Source organism: Ochotona princeps, chromosome 20 (assembly GCF_030435755.1).
Source record: "Ochotona princeps isolate mOchPri1 chromosome 20, mOchPri1.hap1, whole genome shotgun sequence".
Taxonomy (NCBI): domain Eukaryota; kingdom Metazoa; phylum Chordata; class Mammalia; order Lagomorpha; family Ochotonidae; genus Ochotona; species Ochotona princeps.
The window spans coordinates 10,041,387-10,060,291 of NC_080851.1; the positions used below are offsets into that span (position 1 = coordinate 10,041,387).

The following is an 18,905-nucleotide window of genomic DNA, read 5'->3' on the forward strand; positions in this document are numbered from 1 at the left end:
TAGAAACCTTGATTAATTTATGAGATCTTCATCCCCGTTAACTGAAAAACAGTGAGTCACCCAGTGTCACACATCGTTGGCGACCAAAGTTAATTGGATTCTAGATCTTTTCATCCTTCCCTCTTCAGCAACTGCTTGCTGTTTTGAGTGGAGCCACACGCTAAGGGACTCAGCGTTTCTCTGTGTGTGAGAGAGATACAGAAATGAGAGGAATTAGAAGTAAATGAGAAGTGAACTTGAGAAAAGAAAGAATACATATTTGTGTTTCTCGTGGTTTGTAGGGAGAGGCCCTAAAGGGAGACACAAAAACAGCCAACCCCCAAATTAAAACCTACACTTTCCAAATCCTACTTCTTACAGGGTTTTGGCTTTTGAATCCTGTGACTGTAACCATTTCAAGAAAGGGCTGCTGACATGGTAGATTAAAGATTATTATGGTTGGGTTCAGGAAAGGGCAGACCAAGACACAACTCCGGTGCACTGCAGATGGGTGTGTCCACTGAGAAGAGAGAACAGCTCATGAAGGGCGGGGGCACAAGGGATTGAGGAGAGAAAGGGGGTGGAGCCTGGGTGGATGCTTAATGGCGGAGAGGCACCTGCTCTCTCCAGCTCTGTGAGGGGGCTGCAGCCTTTCCCCAACTTCATCATGTGCAAATGACGTTCAGCTCAGAAGTTCATGTTTGGAAGCAAGGTGAATTTGCCACGTGACCTTAAGCATGGCAAACAATGGCCTCAGATGAGGGGGAACTCAGCTCACAGGCCGTTTCTGCTCTTACATTGCCTCTGGTCGGTCCCTCACTCTGTTTACCTTATCAAGCTTCTTTTTTGGGTATACTCTATCTCGTTATACTACACATTTATGTGAATGACCTTAAATCCTCTATGTAACACCCTCGGGAGCTGTTGGCAGGGGATTTCTCAGAGGTACGATTGCAAGAGATTTTAATGACCTTACAAGAAGCAGTCTGGGTTTCCAGATACATATATTCATTTTTACAACAAACATGAATTCCTTTCCGAATCAGAAAAAGTGTTTTTTTTTTCTTCATGAAATGTAAGGAAAATCTCTATGCTAGGAATGATAGACTTTTGCAGAAGAAAAAATTGTAAAGATGGTAGATAGAAAAGACCAAAAAGGAGTCATCTGACTTTTTATTTTCCACCTTGGGCTTCCTACAAAAATATGGGCAAGGCAGTGTTAGCAGTTTGTTTGGAACATTTAAAACATGAAAATTTAATTTTTTGTTATAAAACAAGAAGCCACAAGAGAGCAAAATTTTTATTTTAATAGTTTTATCTCTCCTTTATTAAACAATAGCAAGTAAGAATAAAAACTTCAGTTCTATGATCTGACATTTATGTAATATATTTAGACTATAAAATGAAGAAACAAGACCAAAAAAAAGCAAAAGCAGAATTTATTTGTATCTTTTTTGAAAATAAAAATAAAAACAATGGCTTAAGTTATTCCCTTAAGCATTTACTAGGCTTTTCACAACTACTCTTTGTGATGAACCATCAAGGAAAAGACACAATCTTGCTTTTGTAACAACCATCATTACTTTGTAGTACACAGAACAAAAAAGAAATTTGTAAATAAGAGAGAACATATACAGACATCTTAACAGTCAGGAGAGCTTAGTAAAACAGTCTGCTGAAAAGGCTTACAGATGCCACTGACACAGGGGCGTATCAGTGTCTCTCAGAGTCTAGCCTGCAGCTCATTTCTTCCTCTCAAGCAGCATGTCCGCCATGACCCTCTGCTGTACAAGACAGTACGTCGTCTAGAAATCCCACTTGCCTAACATCTCTACTCCACACATAAAACAAGCAGTGTGAGGAGAACTGGCTTGACTTCGTCACTGACTCCAGAGGGGTATACATCTCCATTGGTTTTGCTTCATTATTTCATTCCAATATCCTGCTTTGCTCTCGAAGCTTCATCTGGCAAGGAGACATACAAGACAGGTAAACTGTTTTACAGATCCCAGGTCTATAGGTGAAAGAAACTTCAACATAGCTCTGCAAAGTATGAGATTTTAAGCCACTTAAAGAGAATTACATTTATCAGTTGAAAAAATTTGAGGAGTAAGCACTCATTACATTCTAGGTAATTCCCCTTGAAATTAAAGGCTTACTTTTTTGAACCTGGTTTTTAAGACACCAACAGTTAGCCTTGAGTTCAAAACAACTACCCCAAGACCATTTCATGAGGTCAACAGGTGTTTGGTAAACAGTGGGGCTGAGTACTAGAACAGGAACACAGACCAATTTATGAATTTGTTTAACAGCAGTCCTCTTAAGTCACAGACACATGCCTTGGAGAAAATTGTCTAAGAGCCAAAGAAGGTTGTTTGATTCTATTTCCTCTATTACAAGTTATTTTCAAATGTAAGAAAAAGAATGAAGTTGAGATCCTTTCTGCTGAAGTGGTACATTCATTTTGGAGTTGGGAGCCAGGAGAATATAGTGTTTCACTACCCATGGAATTCATCTTTGAATTTATTTGTGAATAAAACCCTAGACAGTCGGGAGGGAAAAGAAACCCCTCTGCATCCACAGCCAGCATTTCCATTGAGGAACATTTATTTTATGAAGGATCTCTTTAGGAGAAATAAGCAAACGAGGGCCCACTAACTATAAAATCCTGTAAACAGATCTTTATTTCATTTCGCTCCCTAGCACATAGTTAATATCCTGGAAATGTAGATTGCTTGTTAATAAAATCAGTGCAGGGATAGGCCCTTTGGTCCAGCAGTTAAGAGACTCATATCCCATAGCAAAAAGACCTGGGTTTAAATCCAAGCTCTGCTTCTGATTCCGGCTTCCTGCTCAGCGTGCATCCGGGAGGCAGCCACTGACCACTCAAGGACCCGGGTCCCTCCCACCACGGAGAGACCTGCACTGGGCCCTGGCTTTGGCCTGGCTCAGCCCTGGCTCCTGGGGCTTGGTGAGTACGCTGGTGGAGTGGAGCCCTTTCTATCTGTTTATTTATCCCTTTGTCTCTTTTGCCTCTCAGATAACAAGAACGTACAAGATGTTTCCTGATTCAAAAAGAAACATTCTATTTATTTATTATTAATAGAATGAATAAAGTAGATCTGTATTCAAAGAATGTAACATTATTGACACGTTGGCTCCCATTTGAATGAGTTTGGAAATAGATGGGAGAGACAGTTTTAAAAGGGAATTAGAAGGGAGAAGAGACTGGCATCCCCAGGAAAGGAATGAATGAAAGAAAGTGGACGGACAGCATGACAGACCCTGGCAGCCACAGACCTGGAAGACAGGCTCAGAGCGGTGGGCAGAGAGCCCTGGCTGGCAGGGGTGCCATGCCAAACAGGTTGGGAAGGAGTGTCCGGTGGCTGCCTTCCCAAGGCGCTCTCCTCCGGAGCAGGTGTGAATAGTCTTGAACGGGCTCAGAAAAGGGCATGTCTGCTTCATTGTTAACTAAAGATGGAGTTTGTGTTTGCAAAGTGTGCAGCTTTAGAAAGTGATTTTTTTAAACAAAAACTCAGTTATTTGACATACATTTAAAAATCCAATGACTTTGTGTCCCAAAATTGTAGCTACTATGCCTAACAATTTAAATACAGCATTTACTTCATTCTTGGGAGCTTTAGATAATTACCTTTAAATTTTCATTTGTGTGTTTTTTTTTTTTCATCCTAGTGGAGAATATGGGCGTTTAGAACAAATGACAAAATTAACTGGATTTAAATAGGATAAAAATTTTAGTTGGATTGATTTTTAGGAAAACAAACATACCCTCAAATTCTGGGAATAAATATGCTAATTAATCTAATTTTCTCATTACACAATATATTCATTAGTCAATTATTGACATTGTAGCTGATAAATATGAACAATTATTATGTGTCAACCAGAGAGAGAGAGAGAGAGAGAGAGAGAGAGAGAGAATAAAAAAGAGAGAAAAAGAAGCATTCCTCTAATTTCCTATTCCAGAAAGTAGAGAGTTAGGGATTATTTTAATGAGTTTTATTTTTAAACTATCTTGGAATTTCATCCCACTCTTGAGGAATTCTGTTAGGTTAATAACATCATGCTTTAGCCAAATGCCTTTTTATTTTGAAAACAGAAATTCCTAACTCCTTCAGGATCTTTCCTGTTTACCTGACTCCAGGCAAATTTTCTTTGTTGGGGTCTTCTCATGGGTCTTCCCCTTTAAATGACTGACTACTTAATTTCCCATCCCCCACCCCTGACCCAAGATGGGTGGGTTCTGGCCCAGTTAGAGGCCGTGTTCCCATGCATTCAATCATTCCTGGCCTGTATTTTTGTGTTCACAAAGAGGTGTGTATAGATTATTTTGTTGGAACTGTCTTTCTCTGTGTGGGTACTGATGTTCTTTTCAAAGTCAGTAAATGACAACTAAAGAAATGGAGGACAGTTTGTGGCAGTCATGCCCACAGGCAGGTACAAACTGCAGGCGTCATTTCATGACTGCAAAAGACTGGGCACCCTTGTCCCAGCCAGGGAGCAGGGGAAGTTCCTTAGTGGCAACCCTAAACTCGGTAAATAGTTTCCTGACTTCCACAAGGTGGAATTTATTCTCTTTGGGTGAGAGATCAGGCCTCACTTCTCTTCACCTGGGTATAGACTACTTGGTTAAAATACTTATTTGAGAGTGAAGGTGAACAGGAGGGAAGGAGGGAGAGAAAGAATGAGAGAGAAAGAGAAAAAGAGATAGAGATACTTCCTATTTGTTGATTCATTTCCCCAGTGTCCACTGTAGCCTAGTCCAGGCTGAGGCTGCAAGTCAGGAACTCTATTTGGTTTTCTCTTGTGAGTGGCAGATACCCGCTTATGCTGCCTCCCAAGGTCTGAAGTGGTGGTGAAGCTGGAAATGGAGCTTAGACATTCTGATACGGGACACAGGCCACTTAACCTCAAAGTTCAGTGTCTGCAGCTAGACTGCTGTGGATCCTGAGGGTGTCTGAGGCATACTGTGCGGGGAAGTTCCTTTGTGATTCTTTGCTTCCTGGTCCTGCTTTGAGTGACAAGTCACCACAGCTCTCAAAACTAACATAGCCCCTGGCAAATCGCCAAGGTAACAGGCAGCTTGAGAAGTGCTCTGGCTGCTCCTTTCACACCCAGGTGTCGATTCCCTGGGGGAATACCATGGGGCAGAAATGTACACAGCAGACAGTTAATCCCGGAGCTTGGCATCAAGGCCACAGTCCCGAGGGCATAGCCCCAGAAACCATTTTGGGTGTTTGCTCATTTTGCTATCCATTATCACATGGGTATGCATGCTACACATTTTCTGATGTATAGAAATTTAATTTTCTGTTTCAAGATTTTTCTCCTAAGTCTTCAAATGTAATCAGAGACTGAATGCTGAGTGGTTCCATAGCACGCCCAATGGAGGGAGGTTCATACTTACTCTAGATGGTCTTGCTGTTGGGCAGGGATGTGCTGAATAACTTCATAAATTGTGTTGTGCAAGTCTTGCCCTGATACACCCTCAGACACTCGGACAGACCTGCTTGGCATCTAAAACATGCGACACAAGAAAAGTTAATGAAGGGCTAGCAGATGGTATTGCCACTATGCATTGAAGACCGTGGATAATAGTGATGATTAGAGAAGTACTTATCATCTAGAATGTTCGTTTCATCCTTGCTACAGTTTCCATGCATTTACTCTGTGGTTGTTTTTACAGTAACATAACTCCAAGGTCAACATAACTCTAAATAAGACTGGGCTATCAGTTCTTTCCTTTATCTAAGAAGAACGATGCCAGGACTAAATAGAAAGACAAAATAACAGAAAAGGAACTATCAAAAAAGTTTAGAATCAAAAAGCATAGGTGATCAACTTTTCTGCTATACCTCAATGGCCTCTTGACATTACTTGCCAATAACATGTCTGGTGGCGGGGTGGGGTGTGTAAAGAAAGGATAATACACAGTCTGGAGCCCTCCACCCATCACGAGTGATGACGGTAAGAAGAACTAGACGACACACACAGGAAGATGTTTCAGCTTGAATGTAGTAATGGGTTCTGAAAACTGAAGCACTGGATGAGAATGGAAATAATTCTTCATTTGGTTAAAACTTCTTTCATTGAAACTGGCATTTGTATTTTATTTACTCCTATTCCTTTTGCTTCTAATTTTCCTCATTCCGGGAGCACTGTCTTCAATTATTTAGATCAAATCTGATTTTTTTCTCATATCAACTTAAAAAAAATTTCCAAATCACATTCCTGCCCACTGCAGTAGTCCCTCGTGTTTCTGCAACTCAGGACCAATGGGAGACTCAGTGCCTTGATATGTCTGGGCAGTTCTCTGATATCACCCCAACTTGCTAGGATCTAATAAAATATTTTAGTTTTATGATTCCTAGAAACTACCTTCTCCCATTCTACTTGCTAAAGCTCTTGTGGGTAACCCTCCTATATGTAATTTTTCCTGCCATTTTTCTAAAAAAAAAGATTAATCTATTTACCTGATAATAAGAACTACAGAAGCTTCATCTGGGTCTCCCATGTGGACAGTTGGGGCCCACACTTGGGTCATCCCTTACTGATTCTGCTAGGGTCATTAGCTGGCAGTTGGATGGAAGTGGAGAAGTTGGGACATGAATTGGTACCCATATAGGCAGCAACTTTATGTCTGTTATATACAATCCTGGCCCCATCCTACCATTAGGGTTTACAAGTTTGTGTTTGAGAACAGCTCTTAATTTTCTTTGGCAAAGAAGTGATCAGGGGCTATGGTAAAAGCAATCTACAAATCATCCCTAACTCGCTCCACAACATAATAATAGAACTGTTGTCTAGCAAAGTTGTCTGTCTCGTGCAATTCCATTCTGTCCAGTTTCTGAAAGAGGTGTGAAATAGACAGTAAAAAGTACAACAGACAGAGATGCGTTCCATTTGTACCCACGTCACAGTAACACAAGAGATTACCAAATGTTAGTTATTAAGTTTCAACTGTGTGGTTTTAGTTTTATTATTACTTTTGCTTTCTGCACAGGGCTCTTGTATGTAGCTGCTGATTTTCCTATCTAACTGCCATACTATGATTATCCTCCGTGGGTCCTCTTCCCTGCTCCTCCCCTGCCTGCCTCCTCCTCCTCCTCTTCCTTGAGTTGCTGTTTTGTTTCGCGTTTCTTTCCCAAAGCACCTGGCAAGAACAGCAGATTCCTCAGGAGTGTTTGCTTTGAAGATGACCCTGGAGCCAGTCAATGTATTTTGCTTATGACAGAAATAAGCAGGGCTGCTGGCAAGCTCTCAAATAGCCTATTTCTCTGCTTCAAGTCCCTGAGTCCTGTAGCCTTCTGAGCCCACACACATCCTTCCAGCCAGTACCCCAGACTGAATACTGAGTGATCCCCAGGCTAAACTGGAAGATTCTTACACAGCTCTCACTGTTTTACAATGAATAAAAAGCATGCATTATTTTAAATGAAGAAACGCATGGCTTCAAAAATTTCATTATACATTTCAGCGCATGGGGTTGTGGCTTGCCCATTTGAAGCTATGCATTAAAGGGGAGCTTCCTGCCAGTATGAGAAGCTGTTTGACATAATTGATTCTCCAAGGATTTACTTTCACCTTTGTGGGACTGAAGAGTGAGTCAAAGCAGCCTGGGATTAGAAAGAGCTCTTTGCAGGGCAGCTCTTCCATGCACCTGAGATGGTGCAGGTGCTGGTGCCAGAGACACACCCTTCACCAGGATGGACTCCAATCAGGTCCTCTCCTTTGCTCGTATGGCATTTCTGAAACTAGATCTGTGCCCAGGGACCTCACTGCAAGATCCTTACACATTGATAGAATGCTCTGGACAAATGAACTAACCATTTCCCGAGTTAAATGGTTCTTTCCAAAAAGAGACACGAGAAAGCTCCAAGCAAGCAATTGGTTTATGGCTCCTTCTTTAAGGCAGTTTTTGATTTATAGCATGTTTCGTAAGTGAACTCTTTTTTTTTTTTTTTTTTTTTGAAAAAGGAAGCAGAAGAAAAGTTGTCCTGTGGGAATTTATAGAAGTGCAAACACTCTACATGTCTGAACAAAATTGATGGTTTGGAAGATTTTTTTTCTTTGGACTGAAAACTTGATTTCCACTGCATACAGTGGAATCTCCTAGTCTCACATCATGCAGCTCTCAGATACAGTAACCATGTATAACCTGCAGACTGTGGGTCTGGGCAATGTGCTCCTTCTGATGAGCCGGGGCACTTTCAAGGGCATCAGCAGCTGGCTCTGCAGTGCCCCCAAGAGGTGCTCCCAAGGAAACAGACGGAGAGTCACGTGAGGACCCGCAGGCGTCAAAGTGATGCAGAAACAAGCAGACTCTCCTGGTCCTGTCATATTCCAGGTTCCCTGACCTTCGGCCTGCTTAGTGCTCTCATCCTCCCTGAGCTCAGGTGGCACCGAGTGCTCATGAGTTGGCATAGCTCTCATTTTTCCTTTCTCTGTCCTGATGCAGGCTGAGACACATGTCTCGGCTCCCCAGATGCAGCAGCACCATGCGTCCCCGAGCAAGATGTCCCTGCTGGATGCCACCTTGGCTCACTTATCCATTTGACCACAAAGCCCAAGGGCCTGAATAAACATCACTAACATCTGTGGAGAAACACAAGCCACGGTATGGTTAATCTGTCATCAGGAAAACCAACCCTGGGCACACCAGCAGCGTCTGGGAAGGCAACGAATTCGTATATCCCAAAGTCATCCAGTGCATCCTCGTGGCCTGGAAAGGAAACAAATGACACTTACAAACCAGGCACCTTCTGATTTGCTATTGTTATTTCTAGAAACCTGTGTAAAGCTTTCCTGTTTTAAATGGTGCGTGTGTAAAGCCAGGCTATCATTTCCTAATCCCCGCCCCCTAGTCATGAAGCTAGCACCGTGAGAAAGCACTCCCTGCAGAGCTGAGACGTGAAGACGAGTTGCACTGACCCTTCTTCTTCTTCTTCTAAAAGATTTATTGGAAAGTCAGATATACAGAGAGGGGGAGAGACAGAGAGAGGAAGATCTTCTGTGATTCACTCCCAAAGTGGCTGCAACGGCCAGAGCTGAGCTGATCCGAAGCTAGGAGCTTGGAGCCTCTCCCAGATCTCCCACACGGGTGCAGGGTCCCAAGTCTTTGAGCCGTCCTCAACTGCTTTCCCAGGCTGCAAGCAGGGAGCTGGATGGGAAGTGGGGCCACCGGGACATGAATTGGTGCTCATATGGGATCCCAGGGCGTTCAAGGTGAGACTTTAGCCACTAGGTTACTGTGCCAGGCCCCGCACTGACCCTTCTTAAAGGCTGCAGGGAGAAGTCTGGATGATGTTCCAGAGACACATGTGGGGCTTCCTAACCCTCAGTGCCCAAGGCCCCAGTGCCTGCAGCAGTCCTGGATCACCCATACCATTGACTGCACCTGCCAGAGTTAACAGGGCCATCAGAAGTACAAAGAGGAAACCAACACCTATAGCTGCCCAGGCTGATGCAACCCAGTACAGTACAAAACATGGTCCTCCAAGTCCGTGACTATAGAATGATGAGATGGATGGCGGTGATGGGAGGAATCCCATGGTGTCTGGGAACCTTCCCAGCTTGGATACTGAGTCATTGGTAAGAGAGACACGCCCAGGGAAGAGGCAGAAGACCCACATATTAAGCATCCAGGTATCCCATGAGGCACTCTATCTACACTCATTTATTTAAATCTCCCAGCAACACTAGCAGTAAGTTTCTCACTCATTATGGAGAAGAAGAAGTAAAGACCAGGCAAAAAGAATTCCCTTCCCCAAGAGGACTTAAGGAGAAAGTGGCTTATATGGGACTGAAAGCCTGATGTGATGATGTCGAGGTCTAAGCAAAAACTGCAGTGTAACAACAGAACGACCACATGATGATAATGAGGCCACATTGGGGCAAAGAGTGATGCTGGCTTCTGTCAACCCTCCCTGGCTCTCCTTCCGGCAGTGAGACGGCATCTTAAACTCTGCCTTTAGAATAAACAACGTGGGGCCCGGCGGCGTGGCCTAGCGGCTAAAGTCCTCGCCTTGAAAGCCCCGGGATCCCATATGGGCGCCGGTTCTAGTCCCGGCAGCTCCGCTTCCCATCCAGCTCCCTGCTTGTGGCCTGGGAGGGCAGTTGAGGATGGCCCAATGCATTGGGACACTGCACCTGCGTGGGAGACCTGGAGGAGGTTCCAGGTTCCCGGCTTCGGATCGGCGCAGCACCGGCCGTTGCGGTTCACTTGGGGAGTGAATCATCGGATGGAAGCTCTTCCTCTCTGTCTCTCCTCCTCTCTGTATATCTGCCTTTCCAATAAAAATAAATAAATCTTTTAAAAAAAAAAAAAAAAAAAAAAAAAAAAAAGAATAAACAACGTGAGATAACAGGATCAATGGACTAAGCTTCAACTGAACTCAGTAGCTGTAAGCCTATGACGTTCTCTCTCTGACCCTCAGGTGTCTTGTCTAAAATGGAGTTGAGAGTGGCTGAAGACTTGTGACTTTCATAATGCCAGTGCAAAACACTACGGTAGTATTTCAAAGTAAGGGATTGTTGATGTTATATGAATGTGGGTGTCTGTTGATTACATTACAGTAATATTGCATTATATGGCTATGTAATAGCTAACATTAAGATCGACATGTCCTGTTCCAGACTGGCAGTTACCTGAAAATGTTTGAGTTTTCCGATAGTCTGTTTCTGGCCTGAAAAGACAAACAAATGATTCTGTCATGGATCATAATTAAGGAATAAATATTTAAGAAAAAATTATTTCTGTAGAAGTGTATGCATTACCTGCCTTCCAGCTTCTGTTTTATAACTAAAGCCAAGACAGTAGAAAACATAGTCAGACACTTTTTAGAATTTATATGAAACATTCAAAGAAATTAAAAAAATTTTAACCTACCTTTGTAGGGCTGAAATTTTTTCCATAGAAAAAGCAGACACATGGATATAATCAGAAATAGTGATATTCCAGTTAGACTTGCCAATGGGGACAATGATATCTCTTTTTGCGAAGAGCTCTCCAGGCCTAAACAAAAATGGCAGATGGAGTTTTAGGAAGAAGTCACTGTTTAAGTTGGCAAGTTTATGTTTTAACTTAATTATTACAATGTTTGAGAGGTGAAAGACAGAGACCGGTAGAGAACTCTCTTTCCCAAGTTCCTCCTTCAGATCCCTGTAATGACAGAACTGGACTTGGCAAAGGCAAGAACCGGGAACCCAGTCCAGATCTCCCGGGTGGGGGGCAGTGGCCCATCCTCCTGGCCATCACTGGAGCCGCAGCTGGAGGCTGAATCCTGGGTACTGCCATCGGGGAGGAAGGCATCGCAACTGGTGCCCCCCGCCATGCTTTGTGCTTACTGAGACATGGCTGCAAACGTGTGTATGTGTGTACTTCAGTGTATGGGTACATAATATGTAATGTGTGTGTGTATATGCAGAGAGAGAGATGGGGGTAGAAAGAGAGAGACAGAGAGAGGACAAGCAGGTATGATGCTGACGCACTGTACTAAATGCAGCAAATACTCGAGTCACACTTTCTGGTTGTTTGCCCGTAACTTCAGATGTGTTTCAGCTCATTGTTGCTGCACCCCCAGATGACAAATTGGCGCCTCTCTCCTCCTATCTCTTTTAGCATAATTCAAGTATATGTACTATTTTATAGGGAAGTAGCACATGATTAAAATTACAAAAAAGAGTTAATTTCAAATGTTCCTAAACTCTAAAAAGAGTAAAAATATGCATTTACGTATAAATTTGTTGGCATCTAGAAACTTTAACTACTTAGCGAAGCATTTTTTTTCTAATTTGACAAAGATGTATCTTATTGTTTTAAAAAGAACAACTTACTGCTTTTTAAATACTCTGTGATTTATTTTCCACAAATGAGAGAAAATATGATACTTGTCTTTCTGGATCAGGCTTATTACAGAGATTTCCACACCCATTCATTTTGTGTCCATTGGCAGGATTTTCCTTGTGTTTTTGAACCAATCATCAGTTAATGGACATTTAGGCTGGTTCCATGTCTTTGTTATTGTGAATTGAGGTGCTATATACATAACAGTGTGGATCTCTCTTTCAAATGCCGATTTAATTTCATTTCTTTTGAATATACTCCCGAGAGTGGAACAGCTGGATTGGATGGTAGATGCATTTTTAGATTTCTAAGGAATCTCTCCATACTGTTTCACGTCATGGTTGGTTTTGTTAATTGAAGCAATGATAATCCCTAAGATAGGATGAGTGTAAGGCTTTCCAATATATATTTACAGTTATGCTTTTTGGCTAAAATTCACGTTGTTTTGAAAGTCATTCCCTTAGCTAATATTATCTACAATACAGTGCTTTGAGCTGGTATCTGCTGAGTGCCTGCGACATGCTGGGTTTTGGTCTAGGCTGCTGGATGCATGCTGGCCCACTGAGTCCTCACAGCACTTGTATTAGGAACATCTTCGTCATCTCATCTGACAGATGAGGAGGCCCTGGCTCCATCCAGGTTACTCAATGACGAGCGGTAGGGTTTGCTGCTGACCCCAGGCTCTCTGAAGATTTTGTGTTGCCTCCATTTAGTGCTATTTTAACAGTACTTGCTAAATACAAGTATGTTAAGACCTGCTCCAGACTACAGGATGTTCAGTCATGGACTTAATCTGTACTCCAGGGTCTCCCACGAGTACAATATTGGTGTGGGAGTGAAAGTCGCATGATGCCATCCCTGTTCAACAGTGCTGGCAAATGACCCGGCAGTGTACTGGCCACTTGACTCTGCAGGACATGTCCAGCCTGCGCGCTGTCTTCATCCGCCATCATGACTATCTTGAGACATTCAGCCACTGAGGTAAGCAAGAGGCCCTTAGTCTCTTCCTTCTCCCAGGATATACCTAGATACACTCGAGAGGCGTTTCCACTTAGAACACAGCCACTGTTGAATCTTACAGAAGCTCTACAGAATATTGTATGGATCGCATATGCCAAATTCTAGGAAATAATTCTAGGAAACAAGTCTGGAAAGCACACTGTCTCTTCTGTTTTCCCCCATGTATCCCCCTGAGTCCTCCAGAGTAAACAGAGTTGTGTAGTAATGACTATGGTGGCCATTAGTTTAGATCTAGACTAGAACATTGTAAAACTTGCTAGAAAGGTCATTTTCCCTTCTTTTCTCTTTGTTATTTAATTGTAGGATAACTCCTATTTTCCCATTGTTAGACAGTTGATTGGTTTTAGCTTAGAACCACTTTGGCATGTGGGTAATCTGCATCATCATCTCTTATTAGTGTTCTTTCTATATCACATTCATACGCATAGGCCACCAACAATTTCCCTATCACTTTCTGACATGTAGATACTATGATTATAGAATGCAGCATTCTCAGAGTTTGGTAGAGAAGTATTTTCATTATCATTAATTTCAAAACATTTTCTTAGTTGTCATTGAGATTTCTTATTTGATGGATGGGTTTATTTAGAAGTATGTTGATTTCCTTACATTTGAGAACTTTCTAGATTTCTTTCTATTACTGTCTTGTCACTGCTATTTGATCTTACTCTGGCTGGAGTAATCCTTTGAAATTGTTGATTTTTTTTTAAATGACCATATACAGGAAGAGACAGTGGGTTCTTTAGCTGTGTTTAAGTATTTTAAATGCCATCCATTTGATTGTGTTATTTTTCTAAGCTCTGTGTGATTGATCTATCAGCAACAGAGGTAAGTTAGAATTTCCACTTTGTGAAAGTTTTTTTTCCTATATTTTCTCACATTTTCTGATCAGTTATTAGGTTGTCTGAGGCTTTATTATTAGATGCAGGCATATTTAACATTTTTACATATTGCAACTAGATAGACAACTAGTGGCATATCTACTTTTATCTGAAGTTATGCTTCTTGTCTTAAAAATACTCGATTCTTTAATAACTTATCTGATCTTAGTATAGCTGTACTAGCTTCCTTTTGACTATCTGTAAAGATTATTTGTTACTTTGCTTTCAACCCTCTAGGGTGTTTACATATAGGGTGTGTATCTTACAAGTAGCAGATAGTATTTTTCAGCACAGTGTGACAGTGTTGCTTTACAGCTGGAATATTTAGTCCTCTAATACTCATCATAATTACTAGAATATTTTGGTTTTTTTTCTTGCACTGCTACTTTCTTTTATTTGTTATTACTATTATTAGTTTAATTATGTATACTTACTGGCACAGGGTGATACTTTGATACATGAATCCAATTGTGATGATCAAATGAAGGGGGTAACATTTTCATCTCACAGACGAACAGTTTTTGGATTAACACGTAATCTTTGTACATGTTTACGGGGTACAGTGTAGTAGTTCAATGATGTATGAACTGCATACTGACATCAGCGGGCCATTGGCCTTCTCCTGGCTTGTCATGGCTGCAGTTAGGAGGCCTGAGCTTCCTTCTGCTTGTTGCTGAGACTCGCAGTGAGGATGAACAACAGCCACCCCGTGCTGTGGCACATGGGCTCCATCCCCTGACGGTGCTGAGGCAGCAATGCTCCAAGCACCTTCGAAGCTTTGGAAGTCACTATGCTAGCTTCAGACTGACTTTCCTTCTGCTAACATATTTTATTATTATATATATATATTTTTTTTATTAATTATTTTGCATTATGTGACAGTTTCATAGGTTCTGGGAATCCCCCCACCCCTGTCCCTCCCCTCACCCCTGGTGGATTCCTCCACCTTGATGCAGTATTACAGTTCAAATTCAATCAAGATTCTTTCCTTGCAAACGTATACCAAGCATAGAGTCCAGCTACTTATTGTCCAGATGGGTTGAGCAGTTTCTTGGGGAGACCATTTCTGGTCCAAAGTTAGAGCTGGTCGAATATCATCACAGTCAATCAAGAGTCCCAATATAACATCAACCTGCTAACATATTTTTAAATTTAAGTTATAATCATTTTTTTATTTCTTACACCTTGATTCATTTTCCTCTCCTATTTTGGACTACTCAGGTTTTCATTTGGTTCCAGATTCCTCTTTATTTGCTTGTTAGTTTTACCTTCTTATGTATCTCTGAGGCTTCAGAGATTTTAAAAATCTAATCAGAATTAGCACTTTTACCAATTGTTACTTGCACTTGCTTCTAAAATGCAAGAATAAGTTCCATTTCACAGATGGGAAGGTGAAGGTTCCAGGGCTCATTGATGTCTGGCTACAATCCTGTGCTCTCTCCACCTGTCCGATAGCCCTTGAACCAAACGCAGAAAATCTCCCCAAATGTTGAGTCTGCCAATTTCTAACAACTGAGCTTAAATGAATAAATCTGCTCTCTTTATGATACCATCTCAGTTATTTGCGGAGACTGTCACATTCTCTCAGATCCAACAGCCCTGAATCACTGTGTGTTTTTGACCTGTTCTTTCCATGGTCGCTCATCCTAGATAAGTGATTTGGGGAGAACATCAGACTTACGTAATTTAACCCCTAAAGCATAAATTCATGCTGTGCTGTGGTTGTCAATAAGGTAAAGACAACTAGGACTCTCCTTGAGGCAGCAAAATGATTTTGAAAAGCAACTAAAGAAGAAAAATAGATAAGCAATAAATAGTAACAAACTGGTCAGGAATAAATAGTAGAAAATGTGAAGAAAATAGTGAATATTAGGATGGTAAGATTTACAATTCAGAAACAACTTAGTGAATTATTTCTTCATTTTAACCTGAAGTTAAAATTAAAATGCATTAAGAATTTTCAGATAATGTGCAATAAAATATTTGAGCATTATATATGTATATAATGAAATGCATATTGTTTCCTGTTTACTTGGCATGCCAATTCTAATAACACAGCAGTATCTGAAAATACAAAAACCAAGCCCAAGAACCTAAAATATTTGTCCCAGCTCTGGGTGGGAGACTGGACTAGAGCCTTTATCCGATTCGGCTCAGGTGCTTTTCCTTTTAATCGACCGGCAGAAAGGCACCTCTAAGCTTCTCCAACAGTAAACACAACATTCTCCAAAACTTCTTTCATCCCTGTTAGCCAGACAGCCTCACCAAAACTCAGTCATTCTTGGCCCTTCAGAAAAAAAGAAAATGGGAAGGAGGAGGAGAAGTCAGTGCTAATTTATTGTATTCAGTTTCCTGCGGAGTGTTTTACCCTGGGCAAAGCCGCAAACGTAGCCACAGCTGTTCTTTGCTTTAGCTTGAAAGCATGCCAACAATGATCATCCCAGTATACTTATTCATTTTTAGAAACTTTAATATAAAGAGAACAGATTTTATGGATTCTAAGGCAATCACACTTTCCTGGCAGCCATACTTCCTCCCAAATCTCCTCCCTGCTTTCCCTCTCTTCAGTATCTGCAGCCATAATTTAATCCAGTCCATGGTTCATGGGCTTCATTTGCCCATAATCATGACATTCAACAAGCTGAGAGTCCAAAGACAACAAGACCACATTTCTTCTGCAGTATAAACAGGAGCTAAAACCAGCAATCTTATCCCGAAGAGATCACTTCTTTCCTGTCCTTTTGTGTGTGTTGTCCATAGTATACCTCTTACTCAGATGATCACGATTCCCTCAGACACATGGGTGTGATTCTCAAGTCTGATCAATGCACAGTGATTATATGTCCCATATTAAATATGACACATCTGCCTCTCAATGCCTTCATTTTAGACTGTCCCTTATCACGTGCATTTACTAACAAGACCTAATGTGCACGTTCTCCTGATAGAGGATTCCCATTCTTCCCTTCCCCTCGGCATCCTGATTTCCATGGAGTACTTCCTTATTGCCCTCTTGCTTCCCCTCCTTGGCTCTCCTTGCCCTACATCAGAGATCCACCCATAGTAATCAGAACTCGACAGTCCAAAACCTTGGCCATGGCCAAGGTCAAGCCTCCTCCTCCTGCAGAATGAGGAGTTGTTTTCCCAGAGCAACACTCATTCCTGTTCAGCACCCAACAAACTCCACTTCTCTATATCAGGATACATGGCATTTGCCAGCTCCAGCGTCTGAGACCTGGCCCCTCACAAAGCAGAGCGCCACGTAGGTCATGTATCGAAACCAAGGGTACAAGTGGCCGTGGGGTCAGCTCCAGGAAAGTGCGGTTTGCACAGATCAATTTCTAGAGCTCCAACTACAATCCTAGATGGCAAGGAAATTCTGGCCCACTGTCCACAGAGAATGTGAAAGGTTTAATGCCAGTGTGGACACTTGCCTGGGCTCCCTTTCGTCTCCTTTCTGAGAGAGAACCCTCCTCTTCGGCAGCACATGGCATGCTATTCTTCCGATTATTTAAACATGATTGACTCATGTACCAAAGCCTGAGTGCAAATGCTATTTACCCCCTCCTTGTGCAAACAAATAAAATGGGATAACATCTTATGTGCAAATATGAGCAAGGGGTGTGGTGTCCATGGCAGTGCAACCCTGCAGTTGGAGAGTCTGCATCTGAAATGGAAAGCCATATGCCACCAGCCAGTGTGTCTATTTCCACATTAAAATGGAGTCCTGAGTTCATTCTTATCCAGGCTGCCCACTGACGCTGGCAACTGATTCGCATACCAAGATGAAATGCCGTGTCGAGGCGTGTGCTGCTCCCTCTCCCCAGCACGGCCCCATCCATGGCACAGTGACTCGGCACTGGATGCCCCATGGGATATCATCTGAGGTCTCAGGGGCTACCCACACAGTGACCATTCTATGTCCATCATCATCTTCAACAGGCCAAAGTGAAATACATCTCCTAGAGATCTTGGCTTGAGAAAGTTCTAGATAAACAAGCTCCTGAATTTTCCTGCCTTGAGTCTTCATTCTCTTCTTTATGAAGAGATGTGGTATATAGATAAATATAAAAATGGAAGACTTCTCAGGATCATCTAAAACACTATTTTTAGGACAGTTACATCTCAAGTTATGGCCACGTGGTTTAGAGAAACTTAACTATTTATAAGCTTGAATGCTCTCTATAAATGTGAACACTTGAATTTAATTCTTACCAGATAATTATACTTCCATAAACATTTTCTTAGAAAAAGCACTGGATGACACGGTAGTGATTAAGATTTGGTTGATTCTGTTTTCAAGGAATTCTTAAACAGAGTGGTTAGGCCCTTGTCTTTAATATACAAATACTAATTTATTTTATTATTGTCTTGAAACATCCAGACATTTTTCAAGTTAGAAGTATTTCATAATTAAAATGAAATTATACATGGGTCATGGACAGACTAGAGTATCCAGATGTATACAACATTAAACTAGCTAGGGTGGTGAGAAAATACACTGTGTGTGTGTGTGTGTGTGTGTATGTGTATGTGTGTAGCTCTGCATATTCTATAGAAAGAACATAGTTCAACCTACGGCGGCAATTACAGCAAGGCAGGCTGGATAGTGGTTAAAAAGAAGGGCCCTGAATTCAGGTACTATGTTATCACTGAGTGGTTTTGTTCGTTGTCCCTGTTTTGTTCAGAACAGCTCCACTGAGATCCAGAAAGGTCAATTAATGCCTCAAATCAGACAGGAACCACAGCTACAGAGGTAGCTGGCACCATCTGGTCCAGCCTCACACAAGTACAAAAACCACAGAGCTGACTCTCACCTTCTCAAGGCTTTTTCTCCAACACCGAAAGTACCCAGCAACCCACTGATTTTCTGTTCTTCTCATTCTCTTTCTGTATGACCTCAGCGTCATCTTTGGCCCCTTTTCTTTGTCCATCCATATTTTGTTGCTGAGATATTTTGGTTGGCTGCAATTTTTTACCCCTCATTAAAACCAAAGTCCCTCCTTATCTGTTTCCTGCCACTGAACTTGATTACTGCAGAGTGCACTCTGGAAACATCTCTACCTTCCCTTCCTAAGCACTTTCGCTTTCCACATAAATCTGCACCTAGCTTGTTCATCGTAGTGGATGTTCAAGAAATGCCCAGTTGGTAACTGCAC

The 18,905-nt window shown here is 41.9% G+C and overlaps 1 protein-coding gene across 3 annotated transcripts in view; it reads right to left on the reverse strand.

Annotated features, from left to right (window-relative positions):
* Positions 1–1,756: 1,756 nt before the first annotated feature.
* Positions 1,757–18,905, reverse strand: part of HEPACAM2 (HEPACAM family member 2) — a 46,662-nt gene continuing 29,513 nt past the window's right edge. The window contains exons 5-10 of one of the 3 annotated variants that reach the window (XM_058678139.1): positions 10,889–11,014; positions 10,777–10,801; positions 10,648–10,685; positions 8,649–8,722; positions 5,408–5,517; positions 1,757–1,944 (exon numbers count right to left, since the gene is read on the reverse strand). In XM_058678139.1, coding sequence (XP_058534122.1) covers positions 1,941–1,944; positions 5,408–5,517; positions 8,649–8,722; positions 10,648–10,685; positions 10,777–10,801; positions 10,889–11,014 — 377 coding nt within the window. In that variant the 3' untranslated portion in view covers positions 1,757–1,940. Of the gene's footprint in view, positions 1,945–5,387; positions 5,518–8,648; positions 8,723–10,647; positions 10,686–10,776; positions 10,802–10,888; positions 11,015–18,905 lie in introns of those variants that run through there. The other 2 variants (XM_036493685.2, XM_012926162.2) reach the window with 2 other exon arrangements.